This window comes from Mastacembelus armatus, chromosome 8 (assembly GCF_900324485.2).
Source record: "Mastacembelus armatus chromosome 8, fMasArm1.2, whole genome shotgun sequence".
In the NCBI taxonomy this organism is placed as follows: Eukaryota; Metazoa; Chordata; class Actinopteri; order Synbranchiformes; family Mastacembelidae; genus Mastacembelus; species Mastacembelus armatus.
In genome coordinates, this window is record NC_046640.1 from 20559658 (window position 1) to 20582793 (window position 23136).

The window sequence follows — 23136 nt, forward strand, 5'->3', positions numbered from 1 at the left end:
GAGGAGGAGGCAGGCATGCGGCTGCTACAGCGGAGAAACATCAGCATCCCATTCTCATTATTTTCCTCCTTCACTTGAAAAATGACTGTCACTGTCAGTTGTTCTCCTGTTCATATTTGATGTGGTGGTTTATTTATTCTCACGTCCTCATTTCCATTTTTTGCTTCTCTTTCCATCTTATTGAACTCTGACTCTTCTTTGTCTTTTTTTTTAATGCAGCAGTCAATTAAACTGCTGCATCAAAAAAATACATTCTTTTCCAAGCTTTTCTTTCACTTTTCCTCTGACAGCAGCATCATCATCATCAGCAGCAGCAGCAGCAGCAGCAGCAGCAGCAGCAGATGCTGTGTGCCTCTACTACATCTTTTTTACTGCCCTGTCATGTCACTTTCACATATACTGCAGAACACCTGGCTTTTCTCTCAGTCTTTCTGTGGCTTCCCTTATTCGCTTTTTTTTTTTTTAACCAGTCATCCCATCTGCCTCCTAAAGCAGCAGCTGATGCAGGTAAGGAAGGTGAATGAGCACCAACACACACACACACACACACACACAGACACACACATTAGAGACACTTACCTCCAGTGACTGAGTCTTCGTCCCAAGTGCTTCTGAATCCTCAGTGGCTGAAGGGAGAGCGACAAGGCTATGAGCTTCTAGCGGGTGGAGAGAAGTGGAGGGCAGGCAGAGAGAAAGACAGAAAGGCAGAGAAAGAGAAATAAGAGACAAGAGTCAGTAGAGGGAGTGAAAGGTATAATAAAGAGAGAGAGAGAGAGAGAGAGAGAGAGAGGAAAAGTGGACGAGAGCAGGCGGGCGGTGAGATTCAAGAGGAGAAGAAGTAGGAGGAGGAGGAGGAGGTGGGTGCTCCGGCTGGCTGGAGGTGAGATGAAGGGGAGAAAATGAGAGGGAGGGAGAGATAAAGGGAGAGGGAGGAAGAGAGCGAGGGTGCGCTGGATTGGGATAGGAGGGGATTGTGTGATGTTTGAGAGGAGGAGGAGGAGGGCACTTTGCAGGGAATGGAGGGAGAGGAAAGTTGGAGAGAGGAGGGAGGAAGAAAGGAGATGGAGGTAGAGAGACTAAAGAAAGAGGAAAAGGTTTTGGGGGAGGAATGAAGGAGGATCAAAGGGTGAGACATGAGAAGTGAGGGAAAGCAAAAACAGTAGAAAGAGGTAGAGGACAAAGGTGAAAGGGTAGAGAGCATTATAGAAAATGTTCTGGTTGTTCTTGAGGAATTTAATTCGTTACAAGAAAATTATTCTGAACTTTTAACTCCGTTACAACCCTGAGCTTTTACAGCCCCAAAAATACAAGTCATGTCAAGCTGTCACATGCTGGCAGGCCCTGAAGACAATCAACTTTAGAGTAGAGTAAATGCCCTTCCATCCATTAAATCACACTCTAATCCAACCCTGTCTGTTTCTGTGTTACAGTACAGAGTCTGCAATTAACTTTGGAGCAATAATTTCTCTTCTGTACCAGAGGGGCAGAAGCAAGAGAAGAAGAGGAAAGAAACCTGGACTGAGGCTTGTTGGTTGTGATGAAAATGGAGCCAGGTAACATGGTGAGTAATAATGACAGAGAGCATTAGACAGGACGTGTAGTGGGCAGAGGACGAGGAGCCGATTGGCCCCTGGCTAAATGCAGTCATGGCTGAAAGGGTGAGCAAGACGAGAGATGGGAAGAGAGAGGAAAAAGAAAGCTGCATGTGGGATGACTACATTATAAAAGTCCTGTGATCTGTCATGTGTCTTCTTTTCATGGGCCACACGTCACATGTACAACTTCATCAAAAACCACATAACAGCCCTGGATAAAACAGAACAGATCACAGGTCGCACATCCACACCCAAAGTCAAAAGACAAAACTGACGGCTTTTTATTTCGCACATCTGCACAGTCATGTGTGTGACTGTTTCACCACGACTGTAGGTGCAGCTGAAAACGTGGTACATGGTAAAAGGCCTTCTGGACTTGGTTTTGAAAAAAAAGGTACTGATTTCAAATTAAGGGGCAAGTCTCGTTCGGCACAGTGGGAGCTCCAGGCCATAAAAAGGCTGGTGTTAATGCAGATGTGAAGCATTTGAAAACCTCTTCTTGTATTTCAGTGTCAGAGGTTTGGGTCAGCAGCAGGAAATTATTTTGGTCAAGGTGAGGACCTATTTGCTGAAGGACACTTCAGCAGAGTGGATGCTTGCCAACACAGAGCTTAATCCCTGTCGTCTCCTTTTAAAAATAGCAGTACTTAGCTGCTTGAATACATTAATGATAGCAGCCGTGCTTTTTTCATAAAACTATACAGAGCTCTAAAAACAAACCTGAAACCGCTCCAAGGCTTGTCTGCAATGTGATGTTTCCCACACACTGATGTGCTGCACTTTGGGCAATCAGCATCCAGAATGTGTGTGTTGTACATCTCTGCATTCATAGATTTTGTGTTTGTGAAATAAATGGACAGCAAGAGGTACGGGCACAGTTCCAACTTACAGGGATTTAGCCTTCCAAGCTGCTGCGTTGCTGTCCACTCTCTGCAGCTTCAACATCCCAGACCAGACTGTGGCTGCCGGTCCTGCACAGAAACCACCACCGACAGGAAAAGAGAAAGTGAGTCTAGAAATGATTTATTGTGATCAAACATTACACTTTTCTTTACATTATCTGGAGGACAAAGTGAGGAAATGAAAGGAGGTGACTGGACGAGCACTGCCTCCCAGGCCATTACATACATCATCAGATGAATGTTGTTGTGTCAAGTGACTGAATGCACCACTGGAAGAAATTTCGATGTGATTTCTAGTCTCACTTTCGATTTCATTGTCCTCAAGTGATACTGGAAACAAGCTGTAATGGAACATTACTGTGCTGTGACGGTAATAACAGCCGCTGTGTGTGTATATGTGTGTGTGCATGCGTATGCGTGTGTGTGTGTGTGTGTGTGTGTATGAGAGAGTCGTGTGGTAAAAGAAGGCACAAAATGAATGAGGCAGGATGAAGAAAGTAACACACGCCTACTCCAACTGTTTATTAGCCCAACAGGCCTGATTAAACTACAACTACCTTATAATTACTACCATGTATTGTTACTGGACAAGTGCGCCTCTCCTAATAAAGAGCCCAATAATTGACTCTCTCCCCTCCAGCTTTAGTTTCCCCGTCTCATACTCACTCTATTGATCTCATTAATTCACATTACATTCATTAGCCTGGAAGAGTATTTCATTTTGCCCAGCAGGGTGATGGCTGTGAAATGGCAACACTAATGGTCTACAACAACAGACTGGTCCATCATTGAGAGCACACTGTGTTAAAATGTCACGAGCACAGAAACGGCTGATATTTTTTCATCTTAGTATCTTATTATTCTAATTGATCAATTAGTGTTTTCCCTGTTGAGACATACAGCTGAGCTAAAAGCCTCAGTGGAGCCAAAAACAGTGTTTTCAGGTGCAGGGTACAATCCTCTAAAATCAAACACTGTGCTTTCAATACAATCACTTTATTCTACTGTGAAAGCTCACAGATGTAAAAGCATAAAACAGCATTTTGCACATTACGCTCTGTTCTCTGAGCATTTGCATGCGATTAAATACAAATTAGTATCCAACATTTCTATTGTTGTACAGTCGTGCAAAGGCAGGGGGCACAGCCGTCCATGATTGTTACCAGTGGTAATCCTCTGAACGCAAAATCAAAACGATTAATTCAAACCTCTCAGTAGTGAAAATAAGCCACACGGACATTAAAGTTACTCAAATTATAAAGTAAAAAGCTGCTGCATCTGACCGTCAAAGAGGAAAACGTTAAAACTAAACAAACGCCAACCAGATGAACAGGATGCAGTAGTTCAATAGTGAGCGATGAAAAGGAAATATAAGCTTCCTGTTGGCTCTCACCCAGTCATGTACGGCAGAGTCGACTGGCAGTCTATACCCGCTTTAAGCTTTACCCTATTGGCTCATTATTCTATTCAATATGATTTACTGCAGAGTTGAGGAGGCAAGTTAATAAGAACGTCCTGCACAGCTGAATTATGGAAACATGCTGCGGCTGTGAACACGGAGCATTTGTTGATGGTAATTTCTAGGACTGGTGTTGTTGACTGTTCACTGAAAACAGACAGAGACAAAGTCGTTCAGACAGAAACTAATTTCCACCCTGGAGCTTGGTGCAGACCCAACCTGTGGCTCTCATTTCATATTTCAGTCCAGTCTGGAGAAATCAGAAGCTTTGTTCAGCCAATGTTTGGGCGGACTACTACTTTCTGAACAAGTGGGTCTAGAACTTAAGTCTAGAACTTAAGAAGCATGTCTATGTTTTACACTACTTTATTATTTATTGGTCTACTTCATTCATTAGCATCCATCCATCCGAGGACACCAAATAGCAGTTGTAGTTTGTGATCACTAGGTGGCATGGTCGACACTGAACCTGCTCATGGAGCTGCATGGAAAATAACTGTGCTGTTGGACTGTTAATGTGTTCAGTCTCAGCAACAGAGCAGAGTGTAAGGTTTGTTATAAAAAAAGACAGGGGTGATTCACTCTATGTCCTCATGTGTCACATTATCATACGACCGATCCTGACACGTCATGTATTTTTAGGTGTTAGACTCAAGTTAACGTCAAACTGCTGTAGGCCCCTATTCACACGCCGCCTTACTGGCCTTACTGATCCTCATGTAGTTCATTAGCTTGTGTTTGTGACCATTTCAGGACCTAAATTCACACCCTTAACAAACCTCAAGTAGCTGATATGTAAAGATCAGCAAGTTCATGTGCCAGTTCCTCATAAGTTCTGAGAACCAGGAGGTTTATAATTTCTTCATAGTTTCAATTCTAATCTTTCCAGCCTCACTGGGCTCATCTCAAACCCACTTGTGGAGTGCTGATAATCACAATTTCTCTGCAACAGTGCCTGTGGTTGAAAATCTGTTTGGGTTTGAACTGCAGCTAAAATAACGGCCGATGAGCAAGAAATGAAGAGGGCAGCCCTTTGTGCACGTGGCATCTGAGAACATAAGAATGTTTTACTTTGATTTCGGTTCATGGCGTCCTTCGTGTTACAGTATTTTCTGACAGGCAACAAACAGAAACAGCTTCGCATATAAACTGAGTGAAAACAGCGAAGTGGCAGCAGCTGAAATGAGGAATCACTCACACTGTAACTTCGCTGATTATTAACTTTAGTCAGACTGAGGCATTAAAGTCGTCTGTTAGCAGGAAGTCAGAGGGCTATTGAGGGAACATGAGAGTCAGCTGAGCCTCCTCAATAACAAGAAGTGTGAATAACTAATAACTGACTTCAACCAGTAACCAGCAGAGGAATGAGATTTTCAGTTTCTCTTTAGACCAAGATTTCTCTTTATTTTTCAAACAAACATGTTGCTGTGCCTGTGTTTGACATTTCCTGCATGGCCTAAAACATCCTTAAGTTTTTTTCATTTTTTTGTCAGATAGACTTCGTTGTTTTTCTTTTTCATGACTAACAGGCATCGAGCCGAGGCCGCCATCAGAGCGCGATGTGGGCCATGATCCAAGACAAGTCAACTGCAGGACCTGCCAGACAATGACAAGTTCACCTGTAACACGAGTGTAATGCCCAACATGCTGCGTGATGTAAACTCCATGTGGCACTGCAGTGTGGGAGCTAGAAAAAAGCTGCGACCTCCAGCGAGTCACTGAGCCTCAGACAGCATGCTCACTTTGTAGAAAACTGTTGATGACAAAGTGAAAAGCTCAATGAGTCACAGTCCAGTTTTTAATTTCCTTTTGAGGGATTAGTGTTGAATGGAAAACACTGCAAATGCTGCTGCTAAACTCAATGAAATCACTGTGAAACATATACTGTGCTACCTACATTTAATTTTGTTTAGTGGTTGGCTTAGTTATGTTTGGCTGTGATGGAGTTACGTGTGTGTTTGGGCCGATCAGAGTCAAGTAGTAAAGTAAAAGTGTGATTTAGTTTGAGTGACCAGTAATGAGTAATGAAATGCTTTGACACAATATGAGTATGACCTCAAAACATTAGCAGAACAGTCAGACCAGCATCAGCATCAGTATCAGAACAGGTGGACAAACATAGGAATGACTTGTATCCATTTACTAAAAGTTAAACTCATACAGCTATAGCTTCAGTCTCAGCTATAGCTTTAGCTCTGCTGATGTGCAGATACTGGCCCCACCAACCTGCAGTGTCTATTTGTTGTTTATTGCTGCTGTTCGTTTCTCTCTCCTCTATCAGAAATACACTGTTGAAGAAAAGACAAATTTGATCATTTAAACTTTATTTGTGCATCTTTTAATACAATGTAATTCAATGCAATGTTTTGTTTTGTATTTTGTTTCAATTAGATTTGGATCTGTCCCCTTCGATCATTCCCTTTGTCCTGTGGAGAGAGCACCTACCCTGTTATATACCAGTGTCTGTAGATGCAGGTCCTAAATATTGAAACTTTTGCATAACACCATCTAGATTTCAGATGGAATCGTATTCCTTGTTCCTGCTAACTGAAACAATTATTTATGATACATGAACAAACCATCACCAAGCACCTCAATGTTTTCTGCAGGTTTTTTCAGCCTGACTGACTAATATCTGAGATTCAATCTGTTTACAGTCCACCTGCTCCCCCTTCCTTCCCTAAGGAAGTCTGTGTGGGATGATGGAAAGCTCCGGACCACTACTAATGGCCCTTATGGTAAGATGTTGCTGTACTAGTGCATTATATTTATGCAAAATAAATGTTAAATAAATCTTAATTCATGAATTCGAAAATAAACAGTTTAGGCCAAAGCATGTAGTCTGTTGCCATGGCAACCGATCGGATGCAGGCCCCCTATGTCCCTTCTATAATGGTGTGACGTCACGCTATTTTTTACCTTGCTAAAGGTAATGACGTCAACTGCAGGCCTTTGGTGTCTAGGATACTGTGACGTCACGCTCATTTTAGTCTAAATACCCAGGACAAACACACCGAGCAGTATTTGCAGGAGACTGGATTTGTGTGATTGCGCGTGTTGTAACCGACCACAGCTGTTTAAAGCCAACAAAATGAGTCGTACTGAGGAATCTGATTATTCTTCTGCTGGACCCAGTAAACAAACGTCCATTGATGAAACCATCGACTACATTAACCAACACCTTCGTGCCGCCAATAGTGGCATTGAGAAGCTCCAGGAACAGCTTCAGAGTTCCCGGGGAAACCTGGAAAATATATACTCAGAACTTCAGGAAAAAGAGGCGGCTGCAAGAGCAGAACATAGCGCTCTGAAAAACACGTTAGATTCCCTTAGTAAGGAAATAAAAGATTATAACGCGTTCGATGAAAAGTTACAAGCTAAGAAAAAATCTAGCGACAAACTTCAAACGAAAAATCAATTGCTTAGGGAAAAGATTGAAGACCTGAAAGGCAAAGAGCTAGCCATGAGGGAGATGGAATCCAAAAGAGCAGCCTTGGCAGATGTAAATAAGGAACTCAAACAGAAACTTGACCTCCTGTTGGAAAAAGTCCCCAGTGATCTGGAGGAAAAGTACAATACGGTGTTAAAGGAAACAGAGAGGTTACGTAAAGAGAACTGCGACAAGACGGCGCAGGTCACCATGCTCACGGACAGGTATAGGCAGAATGCAGGTTTGTGTGAAGCCTTCGATGATCTGAAAATAGAAAAGCAGCTACTGGGTCAGGAGAACGACCGACTGAGGCAGGAAATCCAGGAAATTGACAGAAAAATGTCGCACCAAGATACTCTTTTAAAAATGACTGACGCACTTAAAGCGTCACATGAGGCCGTTAGCTGGGAAAATAATACCCTGCGGTGGGAACTCAAGCGTCTTAGCGCCGAGTACGAAAATGTTAAACATTTCAGTGACTCGTATGAAAAAAGCTTGTCCAGCTTTAAAGGTATGAAAAAAGAAAATGATGATTTGCGCGAACAAATCCAGGATGTTGACAGACAGCTCCAGAGCGCAGAGCTTTTAAAAGAAAAGTGTAAAGAACTGGAGGCTGACAAAAAATCTGCCATGATCCAAATCGGAGTCCTAACTAAAACCTACTCTGAGAAACGTAATAAGCTCGAAAAGGAAGAGGCCTGGAAACATAAATATGCCGAGCTGAAGGAGCAAGTAGATGCACTGAAGCAAACAAATGGTGAAATTGGGAAAGATATTCAGGCTTGTAGTGCAAAACTTGAACATCTGAACAATCTTAAGGTGGTACATAAATTATTTAAAACAGAGAAGAAGAAGCTCGTCGACCAAAAGAACATGCTGCACAAAAATCTCCGTGACATGGAGAAACAGTTTTCAAAGCAGCGTGCTCAGATGGAGAAAAATGAAGGGCTCAACCTAGAGATAAGGAATCTGACCAGGGTTAACTATGCTCTGTGGGAGAAATTTCACACACTTTCCAAAAGTCTCCAAGACGAAGACGTTCTGGGCATCACATTTAATTCCCTGCTGGTGAAGAAAAATGCCATGAAGCAGCAGAATAAGGAACTGCACAAAGAAGTCCAGAATCTTACAAAAAAACTGGACAAGGAGAAACGTTCGGAGGAACAGTAAAGAGAAATCAGCAGGCAAAACCAAGCTGTAGAAACAGACATCCAGAAACAGCGTTAGAAGATGAAATGTGATGTGCTGGCATCACATTTCACCTATTAACCCTCCTGTTATGTTTGTTTCTCAGGAACAGCAATGATGTTCCTGGGTCAACATAATTGTCTATTGTTTACATTGTTCTTTGGGGGTTGGGAGGCCACAAATATGTGAAATTAATCATTTTTATTTTATATGTTGATTACACTTATTAAGCCAAGCAGATGTTTCATACTGAAAAAATACTTTTAACTATTTTTTAACTTTAAAATGGGTCAATTTCAGTTTCCTCTTGCAGTCTAAAAAAATGTGTATATATTTATCTATTTATATATTTTAATAAATCAATTAAACTTACCCGTATTGAGTGGACTCATAACTTTATGAGAAATGTAGGCCTGTTATGATTGGCATGGTTGGTGTGTTTAAACACAAACAGAAATATCTCAGGTAAGTGCAATATCTTTTGAGTAAATGCAGATATATGTACATGTATATATATTTATTTATATATATAAATAAGAAAGCCGTAGTGGTAGATGTAGCAGTCCCAAGTGACAGCAACATCAGAAAGAAGGAACATGAGAAGCTGGAGAAATACCAAGGGCTTAAAGAAGAGCTAGAAAAGATGTGGAAGGTGAAGGCAACAGTGGTCCCCGTGGTAATCGGCACCCTCGGGGCTGTGACCCCCAAACTGGGAGAGTGGCTCCAGCAGATCCCAGGAACAACATCAGAGATCTCAGTCCAGAAGAGCGCAGTGCTAGGAACAGCTAAGATACTGCGAAGAACCCTCAAACTCCCAGCCCTCTGGTAGAGGACCCGAGACTGAGGAAGACACACCCACACCACCCATAGGGGGTGAGAAGGGAAATTTATATATATATATATATATATATATAAAACTTATAGATAAGCTACAGAACTGAGAGGTGAGGAGATCCTTTGTCCCCACAGTCATTAGAGTTTTTAATAATAATTGTTGATATGTTATTGACTGGGTGCCTTTATCTATTTATTATATTTTATAGTGAAATTTCTATTTAAGTAAATATAAGAGCTGCTGGACAATCTGAATCTCCCTAATGGGGGATGAATAAAGTATCTATCTATCTATCTATCTATCTATATGTACACATACACATTTAGTCTATTGTGATTGAATATCACTGACCTTGTGCTCTCCCCCCCCATCTCTCTCTCCACCCCCCCTCTCTCTCCCTCTCTCTCTCTCCCTCCCTCTCTCTCTCCCCCTCTCTCTCTCTCTCTCTCTCCCCCCCCTCTCTCTCCCTCCTCTCTCTCTCCCTCCCCCTCTCTCTTTCTCTCTCTCTCCCTCCCCCTCTCTCTTTCTCTCTCTCTCTCTCCCCCTCTCTCTCGCTCCCTCTCTCTCTCTCCCCCCCTCTCTCTCCCTCTCCTCTCTCTCTCTCCTCTCTCTCTCTCCTCCCCCTCTCTCTTTCTCTCTCTCCCCTCCCCCTCTCCTCTCTTTCTCTCTCTCTCTCCCCCCTCTCTCTCGCTCCCTCTCTCTCTCTCTCCCCCCCCCTCTCTCTCTCCCTCCTCTCTCCCTCCCCCCCCCTCTTCTCTCTCTCTCCTCCCCCCCTCGCTCGTTCCTCTCTCTCCTCTCTCTCTCCCCCCCTCTCTCTCTCGGTCTCTCCTCTCCTCCCCCCCTCCTCTCTCCTCCTCCGCTCCCTTCCCCCCTCGCTCTTCTCTCTCCTCTCTCTCCCCCCCTCTCTCTCCTCCTCTTCCTCCCCCCCCTCTCTCTCCCTCCCCTCTCCTCCCCCTCCCCCCCCTCTCTCTCCCCCCCCCCTCTCTCTCCCCCCCCCCCTCCCTCCCCCCCTCCCTCCCCCCCTCTCTCTCCCCCCCCCTCTCTCTCCCCTCCCCCCCCCCACCCTATATGAATTAAACTCATATAGCTATAGCTTCAGTCTCAGCTATAGCTTTAGTTATCAAGCTCCTCTCCTGTGGAACCAGCTCCCAGCCTGGGTTCAGGAGGCAAACACTCTGGACTTTTAAGGCTAGACTTAAAACCTTCCTCTTTGACAAAGCATATAGTTAGGGCTGGCTTCAGGCAACCCTGAACCATCCCTTAGTTATGCTGCTATAGGCCTAGACTGCCCGAGGACCATCGGTGCATTGGTCCCCTGCCCAACCCCCCCCCCACTCTCTCTCTCTCTCTCTCTCTCTCTCTCTCTCTCTGTACCTTCTGCAGGTGTCCCTGGTCCTGGACCTGTATATCGCTGATCTGCAGATACTGGCCCCACCAACCTGCAGTGTCTATTTGTTGTTTATTGTTGCTGTTCTCTTCTCTCTGCTCTATCCACTCACCCCAACCGGTCGAGGCAGATGGCCGCCCAAACTGAGCCCGGTTCTGCTGGAGGTTTTTTCTTCCATTAAAGGGAGTTTTTCCTCTCCACTGTCACCAAGTGCTGCTCATAAGGGATTTTTAGTTTTTAGTTTTTGTAAAGTGTCTTGAGATGATTTGTATTGTGATTTGGTGAAATACAAATAAATTAAATTGATTCGAATTCAATTCATTCATTCATTGATTCATTCATATACATATTATATATTAGACAATGACTTCATTCTTATATTGAGCCAAACTAAACGTCAACATGTTTACATTGTACATCAGCCCAATTTCTCATGACCCACAACATCAATTCGTCTTAGCATTAGATTATTATACCCCGTACTATATGATTAAATCAGGTTAAACCACACAAGCTGCTAAAATAAGCTCATTTTACATACCAGCTTGGAGAGAGGAGACCAGGTGAGCAGCAGACCTGAAGACCAGACTGCCCTGCAGGCTCCTGCAGACACAACATGCAAGGGTCATTATGGAGCTTATTTTAACATCTTTAATCTCAAAGTGCAGCATATTTTAGAAGCTCATCAGATGTCGCATGGGTGTGTAAAACATTAATCTGTAAAGTAACAACTGTGAGATAGATGTCGCGAGTAAAAAGAACAATATGCCCCGAGGTAGAAACCCACAGGAGCATAAAATAACAACAGTCAAAAGAATTTATCTTATCTGATCTGATCCAACTGTACATGTGTCTGCCACAAGGTTTTGAACACGTGTCACCTCAGAGTAAGTGGGTGCAGCTGACAGAAAAGATCACCCTTTGAAGAAAGGCTCATTACACCCACGTCTGATCGACAGCTGCTCTGTGGGGCGCTTTAAGTCATTTAAAGGAAAAAGTATGTCAGGTAGCAGTTTAGATCAGACAGTTCCAGAGAAGGTGGCTGAACAAAAAAAAAAAAAAAAGAAAAAACATTCATTAATTCAACAATGTTGAATGAAAACAACATCTAAACCTGATATCTGAGCAGAGCTTTCAGATGTGTGTGGCAGAGATGCATAAAGGAAATGTGTAACAGTGCTGTTATCTCAAAGCGTGTGGTTGATTAACCACTGATACTATTAAGATGGCAAATCTTCCTCATGAAACCAAAATATCTATCCCTCATCAGAGCAGAAACCCAAGTTGGTTTGATTTATTGCATTTAGACAGGAAATGTAACGTAAAGAGCATTTCAGGTTCGAGGCCTGAGTCTTGATTTCGCTGCCTATCAGACCTGCTCTGTGCTCCCTGTCACAACTTTCTATACAATGTTTTTCACCTTTCAAGCCCAAACAGTCATTAGACCTGTTTCACATTCCCAAAGACAAAAGTGGTTTTGTGCTTTCAGGATAAATCACCTGCGTGTATCTTCTACTCTACTTCTACATGAGCCCACAGCAAAGACACTGACATTTCAAATGGACATTCCTAAACTACAGTGTAAGTACAGCATCTAAGAGTGTTGCAGAATAATACAGCTGACTGTGCATTAAAGTGAGAAGAATAAAGTGTCACTTTGGACTGAAAGGGGAAACTGAAATCGTCAGAGGAAACTCCCTCAGACTTCTCGACAGTACTCATGAGGAGCTGCTTTGACAAAGGGAAGTGAAGGTGACAGACTGATGGATAAAGCAAAAGCAGACCTCATCGGCCAGGTAAGTGCGACACTGACCCTGAGATCCTCTGAATGATCATGTGGTGAGGGTTGGTTCACATGCTCACTCTTTAGATGAGAGTTTCTGTGTGTGTGTGTGTGTGTGTGTGTGCGCGCTGTATCAGTACATGGTTTCACTACAGTATCATCAGGTCACAATAATGAAGACAGGACACAACAAAACCAGTAATTCATCTGGAAACATCAAGTCTTGCTGTATGATGTGATTTCATGACGAAACGCATTGAGACATAAGATCCTACTTATGAGTCAGAAATGACAAGAATTACTGTGAACTTTCATAATCAAAGATTTTGTAACAACTCGACACACATGATTTTACAACACACAGGGAAAACTGAGCACTTGATCCAAAGACTAATTATGCCACATTACAAAAATGGCATTTTTGTCATAAATTCTTAAAACTTTTTGTTTGTGTGTGTGTTTTTATTGGGGTTAAATGATCAACTGGACCGCAGACAATAACAAGTTAAAAAGGTTATTTTGGTTTCAAAGTTAGTGTTGGGTTCCCACATTCTCCACATGGGGTTTTCCCCAACGCTGCTACTGCAAATAGCAGTTAAAAAGGCAGAAGTGGGGTCTGTTCAGCCCGAGTGATCCTTAAAATCCCCTCTGAGTTACTGCATTGAAATGATCACACCTCTCTGTTCTGTTTTTCTTTCTAGCTAACGCACAAAATATTTATTCAATTAAATATACTTTAAGAACTATTTTACAAAAGCTCACATTTTGCACAAAATGTAAAAACTGATCACACTGAACCAATCTGTCTCTAATATTTTTATTGTATTTTAAATTTCTTAATTTAAAGTAGCATAAAGTAGACGTCATCCAAAACTTTTGTGATCTGCAAAATTTGAGTTATTCTTTTATTAGAATAAGCAGAAAGTGGTAGAAGAGTCTTTGTGATTTTTCGCTGCAGAATGGATTTACATTTAGTCACTTAAAGGTTTTTGGGCGGCATAATCACAATTTAAAGAAGAACGTACATAAAATAAAATATCTAGCTTGAAAATTGAAGGTGCGTTCTATTTTGTTTCACAAACAGGTTTTAAAAGCTTAGACTGATATTAGACAATGACCTGATTCTGAAATTGCTCTGTAGCCTTTCAAGTTCAAAACTGAAACTCGTTTGTATCAGCACTCATACGATTTTCTAATCTATCAACTGCTTTGTCGAGTTAAACACTAAACTGGAAAGAAAAAAAAAAAAAAGTATTTTCTTAGGATTTCGGCAGTTTTAATGGTTTAAACGTGCCGTGCCAGCGCCCAGTGTTTATGCAGTTAGTAAAGCACTCATCTGTGTCAGCAGTGTTTGGTATTTCATGTTGATGTGTGTGATCCCCATTGGCAGCATGTGTATTTTTTTTTATCTTTATCTGAACTAATCACATGTGACAGAGAGAGATAAGAGGCAGGCGGATATGTGGTGATATCCCACAACAAGCACACAGTCAAAGCGGAAGTGAGGGCTGGTTGTGTGGTCATGACTCATTTCTTCATTACTTCTAGTAAATGAACTAATCCATTCTCCCTGTGTCTTACAGTCTCTGTGCACAACCTCCTGTACAGACACCTTGATAATGTGAACACACTGCTCAGCGCGGCTCCTGAGACCAGATTAAAAAAAAAAGATAGGCTGGCAGCCCGGTCCGTGCCCAGGAACGATGCCTTTCTTCTGGGTTCTGCTGTGGTTAATGCTCCCTCTTCTGGCTCTCTCATCTGGCCCAGATCGCTGTGCTTTTCAGGAGGGCAGCAGCTCACATGGAGGTAAGTAAAATCTGCAGTATTCCAGATCCTATCAGCCTGAGTCTCTCACCTTATCGCTCAGCTAAGACTGGAAGTCTTCGGATTAGACAGCGGCAACATGAAAACATTCAAAACTACAATTTTTTTTGTAATTACGAGCTTTCAAAATATGAGGAACTGTACAGTGGAAAAAGTTAGTCTTTTCATAACTCTCAGTTTCTTGTAACAAAAAAGTCTTACAGGAATATTTCATCATGTTTTTACTGCAAAAAAGATGTTTTAAGAAAAGATTTCTATGCAGCTGTTGTTATCATTTTGAGGTTTTTGATGATGAAATAACTAGATAGATAAACTTTATTAATCCCCAAAAGGAAATTCAAGATTAAATTGCCCAAAATGCTGTTTGCACATTAATGCGTTGGTGCAATTCTAGTAACTCTGCTTGAATAAGACTGTTGAATGCAAACCTTGTTTACATTCTTGTATTACTGCTTTTACTCAAGTCAAAGGTCTAAATGTTTACAGTTCATATTCAGCACAAGCCATTAAGAGCAATCCAGTCATTTCCATCAAAATGTATCTTCTCCCTCTCTACCCAGCGTCTTCATTGCTTGAATCCTTACAGTGCTATAACGACTATAAGTCCTCCGTCCACTGCAAGTGGAGGAAACACAGAAATACACTGGTGGAGCTTTGGGTCCAGAGACAACACAGCAGGTAAACACAGAGAACGAGAGAAGAGCAGGGGCAAAAACAAAATGCAAAGGAATAAGAAGGACATGAAACAAAGCTTTTGTCCCACAGCTGTATGTCCATGATCCTTGCAGGGAGTTGTGTGTGCCGTACAGTCCACCAGTACCAGATGAACCTGGGACGGTCCGGTGTGAATATAAAACTCGTGCTTTTTCAACGGGAATCAAACACATGTTTTTTTTCCTGAAGGACGAGGCAGGGACCATCTGCTCCTCTGTCCCCCACAAGCCTCTGGACCTCTCTCTGCACTGTGAGCTTATTATATTATCAGCGTCACTGTGATAACCACAGAAATCATGCAACCGAGCATGAATTCAAACACTTTACAAGGACAAGGATGTTTACACACACACTCATGTCCGGTTGTGTTGAAGTTGTGTTTCTGTTGTACAGTGAAAGCTCGCTCACCAGTGCACCTGTCCACACACGATGAAGCTGACGGAGGGCGATGGGTCCGGTGGTCCAGCCCCTACCCCCCCCCCCTCCTCCGTGAACAAAGTCCTCACGTACCAGCTGAGGTACAGGACAGACAGACACGACAACTGGACTGTAAGCACCAACAACAGGACACATTATTATATGTCCGTTTTGCAATAGTGGAGTGGCTTTTTGAAAAACTCTTGAAACATTTCACTTCAAGTGCAACTTTAAAAGTAGAAGAGTTGACCAGTTTCTATATGACGGTATTTGCTGCAGTTACTGGAGTATAAATAACATTTGGTGTGTTTCCTCTGATGAAAACTCTTGGGACCCAAACTGGTTCTGAACTCAAAACCTGAGCCCTGGCAATGCTAAACTGAAGCATTTGAATATGCTAAAAATACTGCAAAACAACACACATTTTATAGAAGCAGTTGTATTATTATGCTGATACATTTGCAGTGGGCCATATTGCCGCTGTTGGCTGCTCAAGACTTTCACTGTAAACTACATGACGTGAGTGCAGCGTTGACACATTGGTGTTCGGAGCTAAATGCTAACACCTGCATGCTAAAACGTTAACAAAGACTTTGTATTCCACACTGCACACAAGCTGCTTATACATGATGGTGTAAAATAGTTTTACTTTGTTCCATATGTAACTATAAAACAGAAACTGTACTAATGCAACCATTTCTTTGGCCTTCATGACTTACCCACATTTATTTTCATTCCCCTGCAGACTAAGAATGTCACAGACACCGGTATGAAAATAGAGAAACGGTTTTTGCTTCCGGGTCACAGGTATGAAGCCAAAGTGAGGGCCCGGGCCGGTGTGGGCCAGTGGAGCGACTGGAGTCCTGTGGTGACCTGGAAGACTGAAGAAGGTGAGCGTAAAATTTGGCAAACCTTAAAACATAAACGCCAAACATTAATAAAACTGTGAAGCTTTTGGAAAATGGGCACATTTTAGCTCCAACTTTGACATTTCTGAAAAAATATTTAACTTGTATATTTCATCTGCTGTGGTTGGCTCTTTCTGATACAGACCCTGCTCCTTCACATTTCTAATCCTCACTTCCTCTCCTGGAAAAATCTGCAGGTTTTCACGTTTGCTGTTCTTAGCTCTGTCTCTCTCTCTCTCTCTCTCTCTGGCTCTAGACACTGGGCAGCCTCCCAGTCTGCACTGTGTGCTGGACGGAGAGGTGGAGGTGATGTGCAGCTGGGAGGTGAGAACAGAGATGGCTCACTTCCTTATCTACGAGCTGGCCTGTCGACACAACCCAACTGAGCCGTAAGTCAAGTGTTATGCTGACAAAACCACCTGGTCGAGGCTGAACGACGCACCCAAGCAGTTATAGTTCATTCATTTATCTGACCATCCATCTCCTCTTACTCGCTGCCTGCAGGGCTAAGAGGTGCTGTGTGAACCCAAGAGTCACTTTTGGCCTCAACGGGACGGTGCTGAGGTACAGCTGCTCACTGAATGTCACAGACCCTGCACATCTGCTGCTGGAGCTCATACCAACACACCATATGAAGACTTTTAACTCTCACCAACACAGTGAGTAGACATGAGACATGTAAGCATAGGAGCCAGAGATGATAAAAACTACAGATGAACAGTGACGCAGAGAAGACTGTGAGGTGTCCCCACCTAGTGTTCGACTGGCATCACTGCATCACTGTTAGTTACTATAAGATAAATCTACTGTAACAGATTCAATCTGAGATTAAACATAAACACGCAGAAACACAAATTACTAAATTACTAAAAACACTGACCCGTCTCTACTCTCTCTGAAAGACCCAGCATGTCTGATATAACCCCTGTCTCTGGTGCAGAGCAGCCACAGTACTCTGGTGACCAGCCCAGTAGGCATTTACACACCATTCATTTATGTTTTGGTCCACAGTACGTCCCAACCCACCACAGCAGGTAACGGTGATGGAGAGGGACAATAACTGGATCGTGAAATGGACTGAATCGAGCACAGCGTCAAAAGTGAAACTGTCTTATCAGGTCTACTACTACAGAAGAGAGGATCCGGTAGGACACTTATTACCTCTTCCTTATTTTATTCTAATTTTATCCTGCATTTACTCCAGTCCCTCACACATGAGGGTCATATTTAATCGATTTAATTTGCCTCCTATGTCCAGGGACAATCTGAGCTGCTCAACATATCAGCAGGGTCCTTGTCTGTTAATATCCGGGGAGCATCTCTGGAACCGTCCCAGCAATACCAGGTCAAAGTCAGGGCACTGGTCGCTCCTGGGTTTGGCTACAAGGGAGTACCGTCTGAATGGACTGACGCTAAGGTCTGGACCTCAAATCCAGGTGGTTACGGTAAGTGACGACAGTGTCCTCACATTCCACATGTGAGAAACACATTTCATCCCACCTCTCCTTGTGGGAAAAGCCCGGTTAATTCAAACAACAACATAGGTTGTGCATCATCATCATCATCATCATCAACGTTTTCTGTGCCCTGACAGACATAGGCTCCACCACACTTTATGTCATCATTGGTGCGGTTGTGGCCTTAGTCTTCCTCATTCTCTACTACACCATTCCAGCTTGTCAAAGGTACTTTATTTATGTATTTATACTGTATGTGTACTACTTTTATACTTTTCAAACTTGGATAGCCTGAACACACTGTTCAAATATGCTTAGTATGAATAGTCCATCTAAAGCACAGTCAAGTGTAATCAATAAATGAATATTTTATCTCATTTGTTTTTCATGATAGAAATCTGTAGCAAACCAAACAGCCTGACACACTTTGCTCATTGGCCAAAGGAAGTTTTATTATTGTGAAGTCTGTGCTTCTAAATTTCTCACCGTCTAAAGAAACCCTCTCTTTACATGGCATGTTTTGGTCTAAAAGGAAGGTAATCCTGTGGGTGGACTCAGTTCCTTCTCCTGAAAAAAGCAAAATCCTGTCTGAGATCAAGGTGAGAGCAGATTATGTTACACAATTAGTCCCTACAGAATTCTTCACATTAGTGCTTTTCCAATTGTAGTTTGCTGACGTGTGAATCACTGTGTATTTTGTGAATCCAGTCCACCACCAGTCAGTCCTTCACGGAGAGTGAGGACACATCAATCTGCAAAGTGCTGCGCTTCAACAGCGAATCTACATGGTAACGTGTCCCACACTAAACACACATTGCTCATTGTCCTATCAGAGATGAAAATATCTGCAGTGAAAACATCTTCTGCACGTTCTCCAACCTGCAGCTCCTCAGACACCTCACTGTGGCTGATCAAAGACGCAGACAAAACCTGCCTGGAGCTGGACGAGGGCTGCTGGAACTGTGACAACCTGCCCCCCTCTGTTGCGAAGGTCAACAGCTCTGACATGTCCTCCATATGCTTCAGCGGACCATACATCTTCTGTCAGGTCAGCTACTCAGCCACAACCGGGACCATTTGTCTGGTTCCAGCTGCTGTGAATCTCTCAAATGCACAAAATAAATCTAAGGCCAGTCAACATTAAGAATTGACCTGAATCTGAATGTGCGATATCCGTTTTCATATGTGTATATATGTTTCATATGAAATACAGTCAAAAATACATAAAAGTACAGAATATTTATTCACTTTTTGTGAGTTGGGAAAGAAAACTCACAGAAAAGTGAAGTGAAATAAATGAAACTTTGTGGTTTTCTGTTGAATTATGTTCCTGAGTATTTCTTCAGCAGCAGGAAGTAGCTACAGCAGACCTGTTTGTTTTTCCACTTAATATAACAGAAATTGTGAGCACTACAGACACTAATAGGCAGAATGCTAAGCTAAGCTATGCTAAGCAGCTGCAGGCTCCAGGTTCCTATTAACAGATGTGAGTGTGATATCAATATTCTTCTTCTCTCACTCTCAGCATGACAGCTAATCAACCAAATAACTAGCATATTAAAATGAGTGAGCTAATGCTAAACAATATATCATGATTTTCAGTCATTAAGTGTCGTACTGAACAAGCACCGTGTCTATTTGACAGACGTCAGAGGCCAAGTCATCAGTGGATGATGCCAAATGCGAAGAGAAAGAGAAGGAAGGTTCATCCAACAGATCTCCCTCCCCTGTGAACTTTGCCCTTTACGGGGAAGGTTACGTGTGTCTGCCTGGCCGCACCATGTCCAGGTCCACCCAGGATCTCGCATCTCACAGCGAAACCACCACAAACACACACAGGCATGATGTCGCAGAGCAGCACCAACAGTGTTCAGATACCACCCCAAGACCAGATGAGACAGACCAGACCACCAGCAGGAACCACCCGCCGCCTTACAACCCCACACCTTTCACCTTGTGGCCTCAAGGGGGCAACCTACATGCCTCTGGTTACTGCCACCTCCCTCAGCACTGATGGGAGCAGCCTGCAAAGAACGACCAGTGCTTTCATGTCTATTTCATAAGCTTTCCATTTTATTTCAAGCTACTTTAGTCCAAGACATTTTTTACAAGAAACTCTGCACATGCTTTAGCCTTATCTGACCTGAGATCAGTTTGAATGTGACTAGAGGAGGGCAGTAGGGAAGTGGGTCAGTGAATGTATTGCAAACAAACTAATTCCTTTCTCAAACCTCTTTTACACATGTAAGGACTATAAGGATCCTCATATAATCAACCCAAGAAGCCCTGCAATGACATCCGTGCCTCTCAAAATGTGTAGTTTTCATTTACAGTGTCTGACGTACTTCATATGATTAATTTACTGACTTCTTCACACATCTAAAGGGTTTCATTGAGGATGTCCATACTGCGTCTAACAACAAGGCTGAATTGAAATCAAGACTGTTTTTATTACTTCTTCAAACTACTTCTCTCTTCACTGCTTTGTGGGAGAAACTGCATTTCATGAGAAAAGTGCGTATGTTTGCTTTGACTTCCGTGTTCGTTGCAGTCATGTATGACATGCATGCTTGCACACAGACGTGCGAGTTGGGACCTTGTTGTGACAGAGGAAGGTGCGTTGCTAAATGCAATTTTACTGTATGTCGTCTACATCACGAAGTGCTGGAACTGTCAGAGACAGTGTGTGACACTGTGTGTATGCTTTTAGTTCAGGACTGAGGCCTGCAGAGACATTTTAAATGAGATGACATACTAAAGCTGCCTCTATGGACCTGGGTATGTGACTTATGGGGCCTAGTTTGATGTCAATAATGGACTGAGAATGAATAACCAGAGGAAAATAATGTAAGTTTGCAATGTTTCCTGCACTTTTGGACAGTGATACAGATTTTTTCTCCATATTTTATGCAGCACAAACAGAAATGACATGACTCAACTCTGCCCCACAAAGACTGAGAGCAGTAATTAAATAAGTGTCTCTCATTTTGTCTCTTTATGCTGCTTAATTTATCCCAGATAGTTTCATGTTTAACAACTTTATTTTAATTAATTACAGCTTCTTGAAATTAAATGTATGTTTTGCAAATTGTCAGTCTGACTTTTGATTTGCTATCATCTGACCGACACACCTGACCGTACACTGACACACCCGACTGTACAGTGACACACCCGACCGTACAGTGACACACCCGACCGTACAGCGACACACCCGACCGTACAGCGACACACCCGACCGTACAGCGACACACCTGACTGTACAGCGACACACGACCGCACAGTGACACACCCGACCGTACAGCGACACACCCGACCGTACAGCGACACACGACCGTACAGCGACACACCCGACCGTACAGCGACACACCTGACCGTACAGCGACACACGACCGCACAGTGACACACCCGACCGTACAGCGACACACCCGACCGTACAGTGACACACCTGACCGTACAGCGACACACGACCGCACAGTGACACACCCGACCGTACAGCGACACACCCGACCGTACAGCGACACACCCGACCGTACAGTGACACACGACCGTACAGCGACACACCCGACCGTACAGTGACACACGACCGTACAGTGACACACGACCGTACAGCGACACACCTGACCGTACAGCGACACACGACCGTACAGTGACACACCCGACCGTACAGTGACACACGACCGTACAGTGACACACCCGACCGTACAGTGACACACGACCGTACAGTGACACACCCGACCGTACAGCGACACACGACCGTACAGTGACACACCCGACCGTACAGTGACACACGACCGTACAGTGACACACCCGACCGTACAGTGACACCCGACCGTACAGTGACACACGACCGTACAGCGACACACGACCGTACAGTGACACACCCGACCGTACAGCGACACACGACCGTACAGTGACACACCCGACCGTACAGTGACACACGACCGTACAGTGACACACCCGACCGTACAGCGACACCCGACCGTACAGTGACACACGACCGTACAGCGACACACGACCGTACAGTGACACACCCGACCGTACAGCGACACACGACCGTACAGCGACACACCCGACCGTACAGCGACACACGACCGTACAGCGACACACCCGACCGTACAGCGACACACGACCGTACAGCGACACACCCGACCGTACAGCGACACACGACCGTACAGCGACACACCCGACCGTACAGCGACACCCGACCGTACAGTGACACACACGACCGTACAGTGACACACCCGACCGTACAGTGACACACCCGACCGTACAGTGACACACCTGACTGCGCAGTGACACACCCGACTGTACAGTGACACACCCGACTGTACAGTGACACACAACCGTACAGTGACACACCCGACTGTACAGTGACACACAACCGTACAGTGACACACAACCGTACAGTGACACACCTGACCGTACAGTGACACACCCGACTGTACAGTGACACACAACCGTACAGTGACACACAACCGTACAGTGACACACCTGACCGTACAGTGACACACCTGACCGTACAGTGACACACCTGACCGTACAGTGACACACCCGACCGTACAGTGACACACCTGACTGCGCAGTGACACACCTGACTGCACACTGACACACCTGACTGTACAACAAATGTTAAAGTTAATATTGGTGTTAGTGATGATGTCATCATTGTGCTAGCTCCAGGCTAACGTAGCTACCTTACAGGCTCTGTGACACTGACCTCTCACGTGTCTTTATGAAGTCTGACGTGGTCGACCCGGTGTTTTTCATCTTTCTCCCACATTCTTCACATGAAGCAGTTTTTTTCTGTTAAGTCCAAAGTTTAGAAATCCCAGTATCCACAGGCTACAACACACGGCGCACCTGGCGTCCCCTGAATGCTGTCTGACGCACACCTGTGCTGGCAGCGAACTCTGTGATGCGTTAAAGGACTGCACAGAGAATTGGAAAAACTAAAACTTACCTTCTTCAGAAATGTTGATTTACTATTGGTCATGTGATAAAACAACAATATTTAGCTGATTATCATTTAGAGAGGGTTTAATACAAAACAATAAACCGTGCGTAGATTGGTTTACTGCAACTGAAACTTGATTTAGCACTTTTAAAAACAACTGAAGTTTACCAAAGTGCTGTACAAGATAAAAACATAAAATACTTTCTGACCTTAGATCCACCAGATGTAAACTAAGAGGATGGAGGACATGATTTGAATTTTAGTAGCTATTAATTTGCATATT

General features: G+C 43.6%; 2 protein-coding genes across 4 annotated transcripts in view; one reads left to right on the forward strand and one right to left on the reverse strand.

Moving 5' to 3' along the window:
* pvalb6 (parvalbumin 6) overlaps positions 1–23094 on the reverse strand; it is a 51861-nt gene extending 28767 nt beyond the window's left edge. The window contains exons 1-4 of one of the 3 annotated variants that reach the window (XM_026324845.1): positions 22617–23094; positions 11338–11399; positions 2485–2566; positions 580–656 (exon numbers count right to left, since the gene is read on the reverse strand). The gene's annotated coding sequence lies outside the window, so the exon portion shown is untranslated. Of the gene's footprint in view, positions 1–579; positions 838–2484; positions 2567–11337; positions 11400–22616 lie in introns of those variants that run through there. The other 2 variants (XM_026324847.1, XM_026324846.2) reach the window with 2 other exon arrangements.
* Positions 12488–20993, forward strand: csf2rb (colony stimulating factor 2 receptor subunit beta). The gene is given in 16 exon segments (XM_026324843.1): positions 12488–12592; positions 14163–14385; positions 14964–15081; positions 15192–15367; positions 15511–15590; positions 15592–15666; positions 16280–16424; positions 16699–16831; positions 16947–17101; positions 17454–17587; positions 17701–17887; positions 18037–18127; positions 18432–18498; positions 18608–18687; positions 18785–18947; positions 19545–20993. Coding segments are annotated over 15 exon segments (2076 nt in total). The 5' UTR covers positions 12488–12592; positions 14163–14282; the 3' UTR covers positions 19914–20993.
* Positions 23095–23136: the final 42 nt, after the last annotated feature.